The sequence below is a fragment of the Oncorhynchus mykiss genome, chromosome 6 (genome assembly GCF_057628025.1).
Source record: "Oncorhynchus mykiss isolate SJ-2025 chromosome 6, ASM5762802v1, whole genome shotgun sequence".
NCBI lineage: Eukaryota > Metazoa > Chordata > Actinopteri > Salmoniformes > Salmonidae > Oncorhynchus > Oncorhynchus mykiss.
In genome coordinates this window covers 46,702,856-46,722,094 of record NC_143027.1, presented here as the reverse complement: position 1 = coordinate 46,722,094, position 19,239 = coordinate 46,702,856, and the positions used below count along the sequence as shown (strand labels likewise).

General features: G+C 42.4%; 1 protein-coding gene across 3 annotated transcripts in view; it reads right to left on the bottom strand.

Annotated features, from left to right (window-relative positions):
* Positions 1 to 10,513: 10,513 nt before the first annotated feature.
* LOC110526048 (SEC14-like protein 2) overlaps positions 10,514 to 19,239 on the bottom strand; it is a 39,029-nt gene continuing 30,303 nt past the window's right edge. For all 3 annotated transcript variants that reach the window (XM_021606646.3, XM_036980255.2, XM_021606645.3), the window contains 3 exons: positions 15,482 to 15,621; positions 12,480 to 12,649; positions 10,514 to 12,197 (listed from right to left, as the gene is read on the bottom strand). In XM_021606646.3, coding sequence (XP_021462321.2) covers positions 12,013 to 12,197; positions 12,480 to 12,649; positions 15,482 to 15,621 — 495 coding nt within the window. In that variant the 3' untranslated portion in view covers positions 10,514 to 12,012. The remainder of the gene's footprint in view (positions 12,198 to 12,479; positions 12,650 to 15,481; positions 15,622 to 19,239) is intronic.

Below are 19,239 nucleotides of genomic sequence, written 5' to 3'. Positions count from 1 at the left end.
ACAAAACACATTACAAAATTGTTTTGTTTTTATTTAAATAGGCAAGTCAGTTAAGAAGAAATTCTTATTTACAATGACGGCCTACCCTGGCAAAACCCAGATGATGCTGGGCCAATTGTGCACCGCCATATAGGACTCCCGAATCACAGTCGGATGTGATACAGCCTGGATTCGAACCAGGGACTATAGTCTCTTACACTGAGATGCGTTACGTTAGACCGCCTCGCCACTAGGGAACCATTACCAATATACTGTATATTGTCCTGCTAACTGTTCTGCAGTTTCGACCCAATGATTCGTCTGACAAACAAAGACATTTGCGTCCTGCAGGCCCAGGCATGGATCAAAGCTGGAGAGTATTTGTATCTTTATTTTATTAAAGAAAGCATAAAGATGTTGATGAAGAAACCACATTTGCCTCGGGATCCATCCCAGTTGGTACTCTACGGAACCATGCATTTTTTCTCTGCAGCCTGTTGTTGTCCACTGATCTCCACGGATGGTTGTCGGCATGGTTGTATGCACTGCAAAAACACATTCACGTTTTTAGTACACAATTAGCAATTCTATTACACAGTATGCCTGCACATTGATAGGCTATATAAAACCTTTTTTAAAGAAAATGCACTGAAACCAAAATACCTTTAGTTTTGGTGATCCTCTCAGCTCCTGCTCATAATGGGTGGATGAATGGTTAACAATGTATTGAATGAATGTATTAATTAGTCATTTACCATTCTTGGATGGGAAATGTTGTTCGCAGAGCTCACAATCCCATTTTCAAGTCCTTGTTTAAAAAAATAACGATATTTTGGAGATTTAGTTTTCAAATAACCTAAAGTCAGCGGTTGTAATCTGAATAAAGGAAAAAAGTTGATTGTCCTGCCAATAGCCCATACTAGAAATGTTGTTTGCAGAATTCACAGCCTGCAATGCTTGTTTTCTCTCCCTGTTTTATCAAAATACTAAAATACTACTAATTGTATTTATTTATTTATATTTCACCTTTATTTAACCAGGTAGGCTAGTTGAGAACAAGTTTTAATTTACAACTGCGACCTGGCCAAGATCAAGCAAAGCAGTGTGACAAAAACAACAACACAGAGTTACACATGGAATAAACAAACATTCAGTCAATAATAAAATAGAGAAAGGCTATATACAGTGTGTGCAAATGAGGTAGGATAAGGGGGGTGAGGCAATAAATAGGTCATCGTGGCGAAATTATTACAGTATGGTAAATTAGACACGGGGGTGGTAGATGTGCAGAAGATGAGTGTGCAAGTAGTGGTACTGGGGTTCAAAGGAACAAAATAAATAAAATATGGTGATTGGTAGTTGGATGGGCTATTTACAGATTGGCTATGTACAGGTGCAGTGATCTGCTCTGACAGCTGGTGCTTAAAACTAGTGAGGGAGATATGAGTCTCCAGCTTCAGTGATTTTTGCAGTTCGTTCCAGTCATTGGCAGCAGAGAACTGGAAGGAAAGGCGGACGAAGGAGGAATTGGCTTTGGGGGTGACCAGTGAAATATACCTTCTGGAGCGCGTGCTGCAGATGGGTGCTGCTATGGTGACCAGTGAGCTGAGATAAGTCGGGGCTTAACCTAGCAATGACTTATAGATGACCTGGAGCCAGTGGGTTTGGCGACGAGTATGAAGCGAGGGCCAGCCAATGAGAGCATACAAGTCACAGTGGTGGGTAGTATATGGGGCATTGGTGACAAAATGGATTGCACTGTGATAGACTGCATCCAATTTGCTGAGTAGAGTGTTGGAGGCTATTTTGTAAATGAAATCGCCGAAGTCAAGGATCGGTAGGATAGTCAGTTTTACAAGGGTATGTTTAGCAGCACGAGTGAAGGATGCTTTGTTACGAAATAGGATGCCGATTCTAGATTTAATTTTGGATTGAAGATGCTTAATGTGAGTCTGCAAGGAGAGTTTACAGTCTAACCAGACACCTAGGTATTTATAGTCGTCTACATATTCTAAGTCAGAACCGTCCAGAGTAGTGATGCTGGACGGCCGGGCAGGTGTGGGCAGCGATCGGTTGAAGAGCATGCATTTAGTTTTGCTTGCATTTAAGAGCAGTTGGAGGCCACGGAAGGAGAGTTGTATGGCATTGAAGCTCATCTGGATGTTAGTTAACACAGTGTCCAAAAAAGGGCCAGAAGTATACAGAATGGTGTCGTCTGCGTAGAGGTGGATCAGAGAATCACCAGCAGCAAGAGTGACATTATTGATGTATAAAGAGAAAAGAGTCGGCCCGAGGATTGAGACCTGTGGCACCCCCATAGAGACTGCCAGAGGTCCGGACAACAGGCCCTCCGATTTGACACACTGAACTCTGTCTGAGAAGTAGTTGGTGAACCAAGGGAGGCAGTCATTTGAGAAAACAAAGCTGTTGAGTCTGCCGACAAGAATGTGGTGATTGACAGAGTCGAAAGCCTTGGCCAGGTCGATGAATACAGCTGCACAGTATTGTCTAGTATCGATGGCGGTTATGATGTCGTTTAGTACCTTGACCGTGGCTGAGGTGCACCCATGATCAGCTCGGAAACCGGATTGCATAGCGGAGAAGGTACAGTGGGATATGAAATGGTCCGTGATCTGTTTGTTCATTTGGCTTTCGAAGACCTTAGAAAGGCAGGGTAGGATAGATGTAGGTCTGTAGCAGTTTGGGTCTAGAGTGTCTCTCCCTTTGAAGAGGGGGATGACCGTGGCAGATTTTCAATCTTTGGGGGATCTCAGACGATACGAAAGAGAGGTTGAACAAGCTAGTTATAGGGGTTGCAACAATTTCGGCTGATAATTTTAGGAAGAGAGGGTACAGAATGTCTAGCCCTGCTGATTTGTAGGGGTCCAGATTTTGCAGCTCTTTCAGAACATCAGCTATCTGGATTTGGGTGAAGGAGAAATGGGGAGGCTTGGGCAAGTTGCAGTGAGGGATGCAGGGCTGTTAACCGGGGTAGGGGTAGCCAGGTGGAAAGCAAGGCCAGCTGTAGAAAAATGCCTATTGAAATTCTCAATTATCGCAGATTTATTGGTGGTGACATTGTTTCCTAGACTTAGTGCAGTGGGCAGCTGGGAGGAGGTGCTGTTATCCTCCATGGACTACAGTGTCCCAGAACATTTTGGAGTTAGTGCTACAGGATGCAAATTTCTGTTTGAAAAGCTAGCCTTAGCTTTCCTAACTGCCTGTGTATATTGGTTCTTAACTTCCCTGAAAGTTGCATATCGTGGGGGCTATTCGATGCTAATGCAGTACGCCACAGGATGTTTTTGTTCTGGTCAAGGGCAGTCAGGTCTGGAGTGAACCAAGGGCAATATCTGTCCCTGGTTCAACATTATTTGAATGGGGTATGTTTATTTAAGATGGTGAGGAAAGAACTTTTAAAGAATAACCAGCCATCCTCTACTGACGGAATGAGGTCAATATCATTCCAGGATACCAAGGCCAGGTCGATTAGAAAGGCCTGCTTGCTGAAGTGTTTTAGGGAGCGTTTGACAGTGATGAGGGGTGGTCGCTTGACCGCAGACCCATTACGGACGCAGGCAATGAGGCAGTGATCGCTGAGATCCTGGTTGAAGACAGCAGAGGTGTATTTGGAGGGCAGGTTGGTTAGGATGATATCTATGAGGGTGCCCGTTTTTACAGATTTGGGGTTGTTCCTGGTGGGTTCATTGATAATTTGTGTGAGATTGAGAGCATAAAACTTAGATTGTAGGATGGGGCCGGGGTGTTAAGCATGTCCCAGTTTAGATCACCTAACAGCACGAGCTCTGAAGATAGATGGGGGCAATGAATTCGCATATGGTGTCCAGGGCTCAGCTGGGGGCAGAGAGTGGTCTATAGAAAGCGGCAACGGTAAGAGACTTGTTTCTGGAGAGGTGGATTTTTAAAAGTAGAAGCTCAAATAGTTTGGGCACAGACCTGGATAGTTAGACAGAACTCTGCAGGCAATCCCTGCAGTAGATTGCAACTCCGCCCCCTTTGGCAGTTCTATCTTGTTGGAAAATTTCATAGTTAGGGATGGAAATTTCAGGGTTTTGGTGGTCTTCCTAAACCAGGATTCAGACACGGCTAGGACATCCGGGTTGGCAGAGTGTTCTAGGGCAGTGTTTCCTTACCTTTGATGAACTTCATCAGAATGCAGTCCTAGAAATCCCAGGTCCACAATAAATGCTTGATTTGTTCGAAAATGTCCGTTATTTATGTCCAATTCGCTACTTTGGTTAGTGCGTTTGGTAAACAATTCCAAAGTCACAAAGCGCGTCCACTATAACGTGACGAAATGTCCAAAAGTTCCGTAACAGTCAGTAGAAACATGTCAAACGATGTACTGAATCAATCTTTAGAATGTTGTTTACATATATCTTGAATAACGTTCCAACCAGAGAATTAGAATTACTTCAGATGAGCGGTGGAACGCAAGTCCTTCCCCCGTGAACGCGCCTGGTGAAAGCATGGTCCACTCATGGCTGTGGTGACTATTTCCTGTGTCAATCGACCCCCCTTCACATTAGTGCCATCAGACAAAGTTATGTTGACTGCTGACATCTAGTGGAAGGCATAGGAAGTGAAAACTCATCCATATCTGGCTGTAATTTCAATGAGACCTTGGTTGAAAATCTGCCACCTCCAGAAAAAATACAGGAAGTGGAATTTCTCAGGTTTTTGCCTGCTAAATGAGTTCTGTTATACTCACATACATAATTCAAACAATTTTAGAAACTTCAGAGTGTTTTCTATCCAATACTAATAATAATAATATGCAAATATTAGCAACTATGACTGAGGAGCAGGCTGTTTGATATGGGCACCTTTCATCCAAGCTACTCAATACTGCCCCTGCAGCCATAAAAAGTTAATGGCGACGAAGGAGATGGCCGCTGTTTAACGATCCCGTAACTAATTGTGCTATTGTGTGTGTTTTTTGGGGTTATTTGTAACTTAATTTGTACATAATGTTTCTGTCACAGTGTCTTATGTTCGAAAATAACTTATTGATATCAGGGCAGTGATTTACTCACCCCGTTCTGAAGGAATTCCTCTTCTTCAATGAGTCGGACGGGAAGTATTTACTCCAAACACCCGACAAGGCCCTCATCCCCGTCAACGTACAATTAATCAATATTAAAATAGACAAACTACGAGCACGTATATCCTACCAACGGGACATTCAAAACTGTAATATCTTATGTATACGAAATGTATACAATGTACAATGTATACGAAATGCTTCAGTCTGGTTTTAGACCCCATCATAGCACTGAGACGGCACTTGTGAAGGTGGTAAATTACATTTTAATGGCATCGGACCGAGGCTCTGCATCTGTCCTCGTGCTCCTAGACCTTAGTGCTGCTTTTGATACCATCGATCACCACATTCTTTTGGAGAGATTGGAAACCCAAATTGGTCTACACGGACAAGTTCTGGCCTGGTTTAGATCTTATCTGTCGGAAAGATATCAGTTTGTCTCTGTGAATGGTTTGTCCTCTGACAAATCAACTGTAAATTTCGGTGTTCCTCAAGGTTCCGTTTTAGGACCACTATTGTTTTAACTATATATTTTACCTCTTGGGGATGTTATTCGAAAACATAATGTTAACTTTCACTGCTATGCGGATGACACACAGCTGTACATCTCAATTAAACATGGTGAAGCCCCAAAATTGCCCTTGCTAGAAGAATGTGTTTCAGACATAAGGAAGTGGATGGCTGCAAACTTTCTACTTTTAAACTCGGACAAAACAGAGATGCTTGTTCTAGGTCCCAAGAAACAAAGAGATCTTCTGTTGAATCTGACAATTAATCTTAATGGTTGTACAGTCGTCTCAAATAAAACTGTGAAGGACCTCGGCGTTACTCTGGACCCTGATCTCTCTTTTGAAGAACATATCAAGACCATTTCAAGGACAGCTTTTTTCCATCTACGTAACATTGCAAAAATCAGAAACTTTCTGTCCAAAAATGATGCAGAAAAATTAATCCATGCTTTTGTCACTTCTAGGTTAGACTACTGCAATGCTCTACTTTCCGGCTACCCGGATAAAGCACTAAATAAACTTCCGTTAGTGCTAAATACGGCTGCTAGAATCCTGACTAGAACCAAAAAATTTGATCATATTACTCCAGTGCTAGCCTCTCTACACTGGCTTCCTGTCAAAGCAAGGGCTGATTTCAAGGTTTTACTGCTAACCTACAAAGCATTACATGGGCTTGCTCCTACCTATCTCTCTGATTTGGTCCTGCCGTACATACCTACACGTACACTACGGTCACAAGACGCAGGCCTCCTAACTGTCCCTAGAATTTTTAAGCAAACAGCTGGAGGCAGGGCTTTCTCCTATAGAGCTCCATTTTTATGGAACGGTCTGCCTACCCATGTCAGAGACGCAAACTCGGTCTCAACCTTTAAGTCTCTACTGAAGACTCATCTCTTCAGTGGGTCATATGATTGAGTGTAGTCTGGCCCAGGAGTGGGAGGCTCTGGAGCAACGAACCGCCCTTGCTGTCTTTGCCTGGCCGGTTCCCCTCTTTCCACTGGGATTCTCTGCCTCTAACCCTATTACAGGGGCTGAGTCACTGGCTTTACTGGGGCTCTCTCATGCCGTCCCTGGAGGGGGTGCGTCACCTGAGTGGGTTGAGTCACTGATGTGGTCATCCTGTCTGGGTTGGCGCCCCCCCCCTTGGGTTGTGCCGTGGCGGAGGTCTTTGTGGGCTATACTCAGCCTTGTCTCAGGATGGTAAGTTGGTAGTTGAAGATATCCCTCTAGTGGTGTGGGGGCTGTGCTTTGGCAAAGTGGGTGGGGTTATATCCTTCCTGTTTGGCCCTGTCCGGGGGTGTCCTCGGAGTGGGCCACAGTGTCTCCTGACCCCTCCTGTCTCAGCCTCCAGTATTTATGCTGCAGTAGTTTATGTGTCGGGGGGCTAGGGTCAGTTTGTTATATCTGGAGTACTTCTCCTGTCCTATTTGGTGTCCTGTGTGAATCTAAGTGTGCGTTCTCTAATTCTCTCCTTCTCTCTTTCTCTCTCTCGGAGGACCTGAGCCCTAGGACCATGCCCCAGGACTACCTGACATGATGACTCCTTGCTGTCCCCAGTCCACCTGGCTGTGCTGCTGCTCCAGTTTCAACTGTTCTGCCTTATTATTATTCGACCATGCTGGTCATTTATGAACATTTGAACATCTTGGCCATGTTCTGTTATAAATCTCCACCCGGCACAGCCAGAAGAGGACTGGCCATCCCACATATGCTCTCTCTAATTCTCTCTTTCTTTCTCTCTCTCGGAGGACCTGAGCCCTAGGACCATGCCCCAGGAATACCTGACATGATGACTCCTTGCTGTCCCCAGTCCACCTGACTGTGCTGCTGCTCCAGTTTCAACTATTCTGCCTTATTATTATTCGACCATGTTGGTCATTTATGAACATTTGAACATCTTGACCATGTTTTGTTATAATCTCCACCCGGCACAGCCAGAAGAGGACTGGCCACCCCACATAGCCTGGTTCCTCTCTAGGTTTCTTCCTAGGTTTTGGCCTTTCTAGGGAGTTTTTCCTAGCCACCGTGCTTCTACACCTGCATTGCTTGCTGTTTGGGGTTTTAGGCTGGGTTTCTGTACAGCACTTTGAGATATCAGCTGATGTATGAAGGGCTATATAAATAAATTTGATTTGATTTGATTTATGTTTCACCGAGTCATGGCTGAACAACAACATGATTAACATACAGTTGGCAGGTTTTATGCTTTTTCAGCAGGACAGAACAGCGGCCTCTGGTAACACAAGGGGCGGCGGACTATGTATATTTGTAAACAATAGCTGGTGCACAAAATCTAAGGAAATCTCAGAGTTTTTGTTCGCCTGAGGTAGAGTATCTAAGTTGTAGACCACATTATTTAACAAGAGAGTTTACATCTATATTTTTCGTAGCTGTCTATATACCACCGGAGACCGATGCTGGCACTAAGACCGTACTCAATGAGCTGTATACAGCCATAAGCAAACAGGAAAACGCTCATCAAGACGCGGAGCTGCTAGTGGCGGGGACTTTAATGCAGGGAAACTCAAATCAGCTTGCCCTAATTTCTTTCAGCATGTTAAATGTGCAACAAGAGGGAAAAAAACTCTAGACCACCTTGACTCCACACACAGAGACAGATACAAAGCTCTCCCTCGCACTCTATTTGTCAAATCTGACCATAATTCTATCCTCCTGATTCCTGCTTACAAGCAAAAACTAAAGCAGGAAGCACCAGTGACTCGGTCAATAAGAAAGTGGTCAGATGAAGCAGATGCTAAACTACAGGACTATTTTGCTAGCACAGACTGGAATATGTTTAGGGATTCTTTCAATGGCATTGAGGAGTACACCGCATAAGTCACTGGCTTCATCAATAAGTGCATCGATGACATCGTCCCCACAGTGACCGTACGTACATACACCAACCAGAAGCCATGGATTACAGGCAACATCTGCACTGAGCTCAAGGGTAGAACTGCTGCTTTCAAGGAGCGGGACAATAACCCGGAAGCTTATCAAAAATCCCGCTATGCCCTCCGATGAACCATCAAACAGGCAAAAGCGTCAATACAAGACTAAGATTGAATTGTACTAAACTGGCTCCGACACTAGTCGGATGTGGCAGGGCTTGCAAACTATTACGGACTACAAAGGGAAGCACAGCTGAGCTGCCCGGTGACACGACCTACCAGACAAGCAAAATTGCTTCTATGCTCGCTTCGAGGCAAGTAACAATGAAACATGCATGACAGCACCAGCTGTTCCTGGCGACTGTGTGATCACTCTCTCTGTAGCCGATGTAAGACCTTTAAACAGGTCAACATTCACAAGGCCGCAGGGCCAGACGGATAACCAGGACGTGTACTACGAGCATGCGCTGACCAACTGGACAGTATCTTCACTGACATTATCAACCTGTCCCTGACTGAGTCTGTAATACCACCACAGTCCCTGTGCCCAATAGCACTAAGGTAACCTGCCTAAATGACTACCGACCCATAGCACTCACGTCTGTAGCTATGAAATGCTTTGAAAGGCTGGTCATGGCTCACCTCATCACCATTATCCCAGAAACCCTAGACCCAATCCAATTTGCATACTGCCCCAACAGATCCACAGATAATGCAATCTCTATTGCACTCAACACTGCCCTTTCCCACCTGGACAAAAGGAACACCTACAGTTGAAGTTTACATACACCTTAGCCAAATACATTTAAACTCAGTTTTTCACAATTCCTGACATTTCATTCTAGTAATAATTCCCTGTCTTAGGTCAGTTAGGATCACCACTTTATTTTATGAATATTAAATGTCAGAATAATAGTAAAGAAAATTATTTATTTTGAATTTATTTATTTCATCACATTCCCAGTGGGTCAGAGGTTTATAGACAACTCAATTAGCATTTGGTAGCATTACCATTAAATTGTTTAACTTGGGTCAAACATTTAGGGTAGCCTTCCACAAACTTCCCACAATAAGTTGGGTGGATTTTGGCCCATTCCTCCTGACAGAGCTGGTGTAACGGAGTCAGGTTTGTAGGCCTCCTTGCTCGCACACGCTTTTTCAATTCTGCCCAAAAATGTTATATGCGATTGAGGTCAGGGTTTTGTGATGGCCACTCCAATACCTTGACTTTGTTGTCCTTAAGCCATTTTGCAACAAATTTGGAAGTATGCTTGGGGTCATTGTTAATTTGGAAGACCCATTTGCAACCAAGCTTTAACTTCCTGACTGATGTCTTGAGATGTTGCTTCAATATATCCACATAATTTTCCTCCCTCATGAAGCCATCTATTTTGTGAAGTGCAGCAAAGCACACCCACAAAATTATCCTGCCACCCCCGTGATTCACAGTTGGGATGGTTTTCTTTGCCTTGCAAGCCTCCCCCTTTTTCCTCCAAACATAACAATGGTCATTATGGCCAAACAGTTCTATTTTTGTTTCATCAGACCAGAGGACTTTGCTCCAAAAAGTATGTGCAGTTGCAAACCATAGTCTGGTTTCTTTATGGCGGTTTTTGAGCAGTGGCTTCTTCCTTGCTGAGCGGCCTTTCAGGTTATGTCGATATAGGACTCGTTTTACTGTGAATATAGATACTTTTTTACGTGTTTCCTCCAGCATCTTCACAGAAGCGTCTAAAGCCATGACATAATTTTCTGAAATTTTCAAAGCTATTTAAAAGACACAGTCAATTTAGTGTATGTAAACTTCCGACTTCAACTGTATATGTTCCTAATAAAAAAATTGCTTAGAAAACCAACTGTCAGACAATAGATACAACTACTGGAGAAAGACACAGACATACCTTTTACTTTTGTAGACTAAGGTACTGTCAGGGCTCTAAAGTGCGATCATTTTGTACCATACTGTACGTCCAAGTACTTGTTTAGTTAGTATACTGTATATTCAGTCCCCAGGTTTAATTGTTACCACATCTGCATATAGGTTAGACAGAGAAAGAGATTCATTCAAGTTGATTCAAACATGTATATTATTTTCCCAATAGATTGGAACATCTCAGATTGGTTTCTGTTACATTAGATATGCACTGACTACATGAATTCTACAAAAATAAATGACATGTTTCCAATTTTAACTAAAGAAAAGATTGACAAATGTTCACAAAAAGATAACAATTTAAATGTTTCGGAGTGGGTACTGTTCCCCCTACTCATTACTAAAATACATAAAGGTAACAAATTATCTACTGAACAGTGAGCACGAACCAACATCGAATAAGGCTATTATAGCTAGCTACATTCCATGATTTTCACTGTGCAAAATACTTTATCCAGATGCTGGCAGAAGACGACTTCAATCAATAAGTACAGTTTACAGATGACATATAATAGAGCTTTTTGAGTATTTCAACTGCCCATAAGGGCCAGTTCGTTGAGTGCTGCACATTCTTTAAACACACTGACGTATTTAAGGCAAGCATTTACACCATGTATGTCTTTTGTTGTTACATATAGATAGATATACATGAAAAGGTTTGCAAAATTCCGGTAATTTGCCCAAAATTCCTAGGTTTTCTGGATTTCTCAGTTGGAGAATTCCCGGAATCTGGAGGGAATAAGCAGGAAATCCTGGGAATTTTGGGAAAGTTACTGGAATTTTGCAAATTGCAACCCTATACAGGAAAAAACTGGTGCTGAAGATTACACAACAAAATGGAATGTCATTCTACTGCAATAATGCTTAATGATACAGATTTTGGACAGTGGATATTAGCATTCTCAAAGATTTCTTGCCTTTCATGTTCTAACAATTAAAAGACAAAATATAGATTTGTTTTCCCTGAAAATAAAACTACCAGTATGTTAACATATTAATTTGAACAGAACTGTGTTGATTTTGAAAAGTAAAGGCATACTCAAAAGGGAAAAACCTTGAAATTCACCCAGTTCTTGAGAGAGAGAAAGACAGGGTGATGCCCATAATGCGTTGTTGCCACAGAAAAGGGATTGTACTTGAACAGATGGTTATATGGAGGAGTGTTGACAAAATAAATATATCCTGAGGTCTTGCTGCTCTGCTCTCAGCATTGCAAAATAATACACCCTGGACCATCAATGACATTCAGATATAATATACTTCCTGGTCTTTAAAATAAAATAGATTTTTAAAAGCCATATACTGATTGTAGAAAGTAAGCCAGTTGTTTCAGTCTGTGTTTGAATACATCTCCTCTACTCCAGGAACCCTGAGTTGTGGACTTGTTTCTCTTCATTGTACATTCTAGCTCTGGCCCAGGGCATTGCGTGTGGCTTGCAGATGTAGAAGTCTCAGCATCAGCAAGCTGCATGTAACCAGAGCTACATACCTTCATTCGTGAGCAGCACAATGGCCCATTGTCAGATGAAGTACCTCAGTGCTGATCATTGGAGTCTATTTCAGTGGTTTCAGGTCTGACTTCACTGACCATGGCCGGGGCTGAGACTAGCTCTAGCTCAGTAACGTCTGTCACAATTAGCTGCTGGCCCCAGATTCTGACCCACCCTGGTTATTCGGAGACTGCGATTGGGTGCTGGCCTCCACTTGTGAGCCAGCCCGTTTTTTCGGAGACTGAGATTGGCCTGGGAGCAAGACCTCGACGGTGAAGCTGATGCGTTTGGACTGGAAGATACTGTAGGTGTTGTCGAACCGCAGCACATCTGAAGAAGAAAGAAAACAACATGGATGTCGCCTAAATCAAGTCCTACACCTTTACTCCGGCCCTTGTCCTCTTTGTGTGCTTGTATGCAAGGCCTGGTTCTTAATTGCCCAGTTTCTAGTTTCTATCCCTTCTAATCAAACCAAGCATTAAAGTTGCTGGAACCATGAAAAAAAGGCAATGTGAAAAGAAAATACCCAAGCCAGCACAGTTTGGTTTGGTTTGGGATGGCACGATAGTGTGAAAGGGGTATAAAGTATAGAAATTGCTTATGTGTACTCACAGACCCCAGGCTCGCTGCAGGTGAGAGAGCCGTCTTCGGGCACCAGGTGTGCGTTGTATCTCTGGCTGGGAACCACCTCCTGCATCTGCCCTGCATTCTGCCTCTCTCCTATCTTCCCCTTCATAAACACCCCAAAGCCGATGTCTGCCCCATCACTAGAAAACTGCCACCTGCATGGGGGGAGATATTACATTACATTATATAATTATATATCCCAACACACCCGCATAGAATTGTTCCGAGAGCCGATCCGTGACCCGCCAAATAACATTAATTTATTTCATCGTTTTTATGACTATTCATTGGCTATGACAAGTCATAGGCTATTATTCCCCTCCCTGCATGAATTAATGTATATGCATGTCTAATCAACAACTATGCCATGAAACCATGCCAGAATGACATGATACATTTTTTTACAATGAGATGTGGCACATTGACAACTAAAATTGCTCTGAAAAAGGGTCTTCTCATTAGCCTTCTTACCTGATGAAAGCCTATAGCCGACATAATAAAACAATACCTTTACATTCAATATTGTTTAGATAGTAAAACTGTTTAATTGAAAATCATATAAACAATTCCCAGAATTGAATATAGGATGCAAAACTACATTTAATTAGTAGGCTATAACCTAGGCATGCTCAAACTTTCACCAGCGCACCGGTTTAAACTTGATATAGCCAGCGTTATGGTCTAAATCAGAGGTTCTTAAACCTTTCAGCATGGGACCCAAATGAGAAATTCTGTGTTTTCCTGGGACCCAAGCTTAGCAAAATATGCAACTATACATAAATATTGGTATATTTCATTGCCCTTATGCCTAAAACAAATGCAATATAGACAAAAACAAATAACAATGAAATTAAATATCCATATACATATATATTAATGTTTAATTTTCCCCCTTTAAAAACACTCTTACATATCTGTCTAGGTTGGAACTGTTTGCTGTTAAAATACAATAAATAATTTTCATTCTGAACTGGAATAAACTGATTGATCACATCACACATATGAATAACAGAACACACACACAGGCTTTTTGATAGTGCAACTCTAAGTATCAGTACAGATGAACAATGATCAGGCCTACTGTACATCTTGCTGTAGAAATTATTGTTGAAAGAAAGTTTAGGTTGGAACTGTTGCTGTTAAAATACAATACATATTTTTATTTTGAACTGGAATAAATTGATTGATCACATCACACAGATGTAGACCAGAAAACACACACACACAGTCCTATTGAGAGCATGCCTATTCTGGGCTCCGTTCTTGACAGTGCAATACTGAGGTCATGCTCAACCTTGAAACTGTTTCTGTACTTGTTTTAAGTATGTCAGAGTTGAGAAACCTGACTCGCATAGGTATGTGGTGACAAACTGGACCAGAACATCTACTGCTTTCTCAGTCAGGCAGGAGACAGCTGTGTTTGCCTCAAAAAGCATCTTGCTTCATTCAGTTTATTCCAGTTAAGAATAAAAAAAATATGATTGTATTTTAACAGCAACAGTTGCAACAGAGACCAGTTTTCAACAATCATACACAATCATATACATTTATACAGTAAGATGTACAGTAAGATGTACAGTAGGCCTGATCATTTTTCATCTTCATTTGTACTGTTACTAGGGTTGCACTATCAGTAGCTAGCTTGCTTTGGCAAATGATAGCTATTAGCTGTGTACAAGGCCAGGGGATTGTTTGAAAGATAAACTCACATCTACTACTATGAAAGTTAGTTAGTGCTCCCTTATTTCTACTTATCATCATCACCTGTTATAAAATGACAACAATGCCTTGCTAGCTGACTTACTTTTCCACTGTCGTAGCACTGTTTCCTGAAGCATGCTACCCTGTTCTGAAAGAACTCCCTTGGTTTACCATCATGCTGTGGATGTTTGGCCAGGACGTGTCGTTTCATTACTAAGCACTTCCCCGCACAAAACACATTGTGGGCGCTCTTCGTTATAAATTTATATGAAAGAGAAACGCTCTCTGTATATGCGTTTCATGACAATTGAGCTCAGTCAGAACTTGTGGCTAGCATGAATCCATTTGATGACAGCGGTGAGTGATGGAGAGTGAGAATGACGAGTCAGTGGCAGACAGCGCATGAACGACCGCGCTGCATCGCCTGTGTCGCGGAGTAATCTTCAAGAAAACTGCAGAAAAAAAGATCAGGTAAACCGCGAAGCACACGGGCATCTCACTCTCACTCTAACGCAGCTGCCAAACTGAGCAGAGACCGCTGCTAAGCAGAGAGCGCACTTGGCCAAATCAATTCTAGTAATTAATGAAATAATTAGAAATTGACTCTGACACATCGCGATCCACCATTAACAGGTCCGCGACCCGACCCATAATTTAAGAAAGGCTGCAAATGAATGCCTGGGGTAGCTTAATAGTTAACTGATAATAAACTAAATTAGCCTATCGTAAACAAATACCTACGTTGGCCATTTTCACATGAGCTAAGCTAGCCAGGGAAAGTACACTTGGCAAAGTATTCTCGTGTGGGAGGACGAAACATACATTTCAGCACCACACAAATAATGGACAGTTCCCTGATCCACAGCGTGGTAGCTTATATGTCTGCCTCATCGCTCACAGAATGGAATTCGCAACACAATGCAACACAAGTCCTGGGTCTGTAAACCATTTTTTTTATTGATTTAAAATGTTTCGATCCGGATTATAATTGTTCTGAATCGCGAGCCGACCCGTGGGTTGAAAGAACGTTTTCATTTCACCCACCAACTGACATTTTTCCGGGTCAACCACAGGGAACCGTGGGTATCGGACTCGATGCAGGGCCACCCTGCACTGGAGTTAAGGAGGGTAATAAAGAGATTGAGAGAGAGAGGAAAATAAAGGTGGAGGGAGGTAAGGGAGGCCGAGATAGAACAGGACCAGTAGTGGGGTTACAGAGAGGTAAGACAGAGAAAGAGGGAGGGATAGAAAGAAAGAAATAGCGGTAGTATAATCGGTCCACTCACCTGAGCACACAGCCAGGGAAGAGGATCTCATATTCTAGCTGCTGTGAGGAGCCACGGCTGACTGTTAGACACTGTTCATAGTCCACCTTCACTGACTCACGAACATAGTAGGACGTAGGCACTGTCCCAGCATAGTGGATCTTGAATACACACATATATATAGACAGAGTAAGAGGATGGATGTTGTGGGGTTACAGTGGCTTGTGAAAGTATTCACCCCCCTTGGGGGGGGGTGTATCATTTGATTTACACAACACTTTGAAGATGCAATTTTTTATTTTTTATTATGAATCAACCAAGAAATAAGACAAATAAAACTGAAAACTTGAGTGTGCATAACTATTCACCACCCCAAAGTCAATACTTTGTAGAGCCACCTTTTGCAGCAATTACAGCTGTAATTCTCTTTGGGTATGTCTCTATAAGCTTGGCACAACTAGCCACAGGGATTTCTGCCCATTCTTCAAGGCAAAACTGCTCCAGCTCCTTCAATTTGGATGGGTTTCGCTGGTGTACAGCAATCTTTAAGTCATACCACAGATTCTCAATTGGATTGAGGTCTGGGCTTTGACTAGGCCATTCCGATACATTTAAATGTTTCCCCTTAAACCACTCAAGTGTTGGTTTAGCAGTATACTTAGGGTTATTGTCCTGCTGGAAGGTGAACCTCTGTCCCAGTCTCAAATTTCTGGAAGACTGAAACAGGTTTCCCTTAAGAATTTCCCTGTATTTAGCGCCATTCATCATTCCTTCAATTCTGACTAGTAGTTACCTAGTCCCTGTTGATGAAAAACATCCCCACAGCATGATGCTGCCACCACCATGCTTCACTGTGAAATGGTGTTCTCGGGGTGATGAGAGGTGCATAGCGTTTTCCTTGATGGCCAAAAAAATCTATTTTTGTCTCAATCTGACCAGAGTACCTTGTTCCATATGTTTGGGGAGTCTCCCACGTGCCTTTTTAAGCAATGGATCTTTTTCTGGACACTCTTCCGTAAAGCCCAGCTCTTAGTGGTGCTATGGACAGATCCTCCAATCTCCACTGTGGAGCTTTGCAGCTCCTTCAGGGTTATCTTTGGTCTCTTTGTTGCCTCTCTGACTAATGCCCTCCTTGCCTGGCCTGTGAGTTTTGGTGGGCGGCCCTCTATTGGCAGGTTTGTTGTGGTGCCATATTCTTTCCATTTTTTAATAATGGATTTAATGGTGCTCCATGGGATGTTCAAAGTTTCTGTATTTTCTATAACCCAACCCTGATCTATACTTCTCCACAACTTTGTCCCTGACCTGCTTGGAGAGCTCCTTGTTCTTCATGGTGCCGCTTGCTTGGTGGTGTTGCAGACTCTGGGGCCTTTCAGAACAGGTGTATATATATATATATATATATATACACTGAGATCATGTGACACTTAAATAAAGTTCACCTATGTGCAATCTAACTAATTATGTGACTTCTGAAGGTAATTGCTTGCACCAGATCTTATTTAGGGGCTTCATAGCAAAGGGGATGAATACATAGCAAAGGGGGTGAATACATATGCACGCACCACTTTTCCATAAAACATTTTTATTTTTTGAAACAAGTAATTTCATTTCACTTCACCAATTTTGACTGTTTTGTGCATGTCCGTTACATAAAATCCAAATAAAAATCTATTTAAATTACAGGTTGTATTTGGTGAATACTTTTGCAAGGTACTGTAGCTGATAAAAATGCTATGAAAGTCAGCAGGACCTTTTTTTAGGGAAGAACTTACGAGGAAATAAAAAAGAAAGCGTAACTTTCTACAACTATGAATCTGCTGCGGTTACATGTTTTATCATAGCCTTTTTGCTGAGAAACTTTCAGCTGAGAAATAAAAGTCCAGAGTATCAGCCTCAGAGTTTAATTTTGTAATTTATTTGCTATAATAACAAGACCAACTATTTTCTTTAGACCACCTTACTGGCTAATGATCTCATCTTCCTAAACAGTCTGAGCCCTCAGCTCAAGAAAACCAAGGATTTGAGAAATACTGACACACCAAACACAGACGGAAGTTAAAAATGCTGCTTGCAGCAGTAATTGAGAATCACCGGGGGGCAATAAGGGGTGATGTATTCCATTTCTGAGTGAAGGGAGAGAGAGATGGGATGGTTCACCTCAACCATAAGCAGAGGGCAATTAGCATTGGTCCACAGTCAAATCACACAAGACCATTCATTACATGTCTAGCATAACACAGCAAGCCATGGGAAATGTTGAGCTGAGGACAGCTGCAGACACAAACAGGACCTTGATCCAAATGCATTTGTGGCACTGTCAGCGGTAAAGGTGTTAAAAATGATCTTTAAAACTTGACTGACTGTTGCATAATCTGCCTGTAGTGTACACACAGACCCAGTTTGATCTCCCTCTACAGCAAATAAGCTATAAATGTCAGATGAAACAGATCATTTTTTAATGTAATATCTACAGAGGCCCATTATCAGCAACCATCACTCCTGTGTTCCAATGTGTAGGCTAATCCAAGTTTATCGTTTTAAAAGGCTAATTGATCATTAGAAAACCCTTTTGCAATTATGTTAGCCCAGCTGAAAACTGTTGTGCTGATTAAAAAAGCAATAAAACTGGCCTTCTTTAGACTAGTTGTGTATCTGGAGCATCAGTATTTGTAGGTTCGATTACAGGCTCAAAATGGCCAGAAACAAAGAACTTTCTTCTGAAACTCGTCAGTCTATTCTGGTTCGGAGAAATTAAGGTTATTCCTCTAGCGCCTCTTCAACCTCAGGAGGCTGAAGAAATTTGGCTTGTCACCAAAACTCCTGACAAACTTTTACAGATACACAATCGAGAGCATCCTGTCGGGCCGTATCACAGCTTGTACGGAACTGCACCGCCCTCAACCACAAGGCTCTCCAGAGGGTCTGCACAACGCATCACCGGGGGCAAACTACCTGCCCTCCATGACACCTACAGCACCCAATGTCACAGGAAGGCCATAAAGATCATCAAGGACACCAACCACCCGAGCCACTGCATGTTCACAACGCTACCATCCAGAAGGCGAGGTCAGTACAGGTGCATCAAAGCTGGGACCGAGAGACAGAAGCTGTTTTTCAATCCCAAGCCCATCAGACTGCTAAACAGCAATCACTAACTCAGAGAGGCTGCTACCTACATTGAGACCCAATCACTGGCCACTTTCATAAATGGATCACTAGTCACTTTAAACAATGGCACTTTAAATAATGCCACTAAACTCATATCACATGTATATACTGTATTTTATACCTTCTACTGCACCTTGCCTATGCCGCTCGGCCATCGCTCATCCATATACTTACAGTTGAAGTCGGAAGTTTATATACACCTTAGCCAAATACATTTAAACTCAGATTTTCCACAATTCCTGACATTAAATACTAGTAAAATGTCCTGTCAGTTAGGATCACCACTATATTTTAAGAATGTGACATGTCAGAATAATAGTAGAGATAATGATTTCTTTCAGCTTTTATTTCTTTCATCACATTCCCAGTGGGTCAGAACTTTACATACACTCAATTAGTATTTGGTAGCGTTGCTTTTAAATTGTTTAACTTGGGTCAAACGTAGCCTTTCACAAGCTTCCCAAAATAAGTTGGGTGAATTTTGGCCCATTCCTCCTGACACAGCTGGTGTAATGGAGCCAGGTGTGTAGGCCTCCTTGCTCGCACACACTTTTTTCAGCTCTGCCCACACATTATATATAGGATTGAGGTCAGGGCTTTGTGATGGC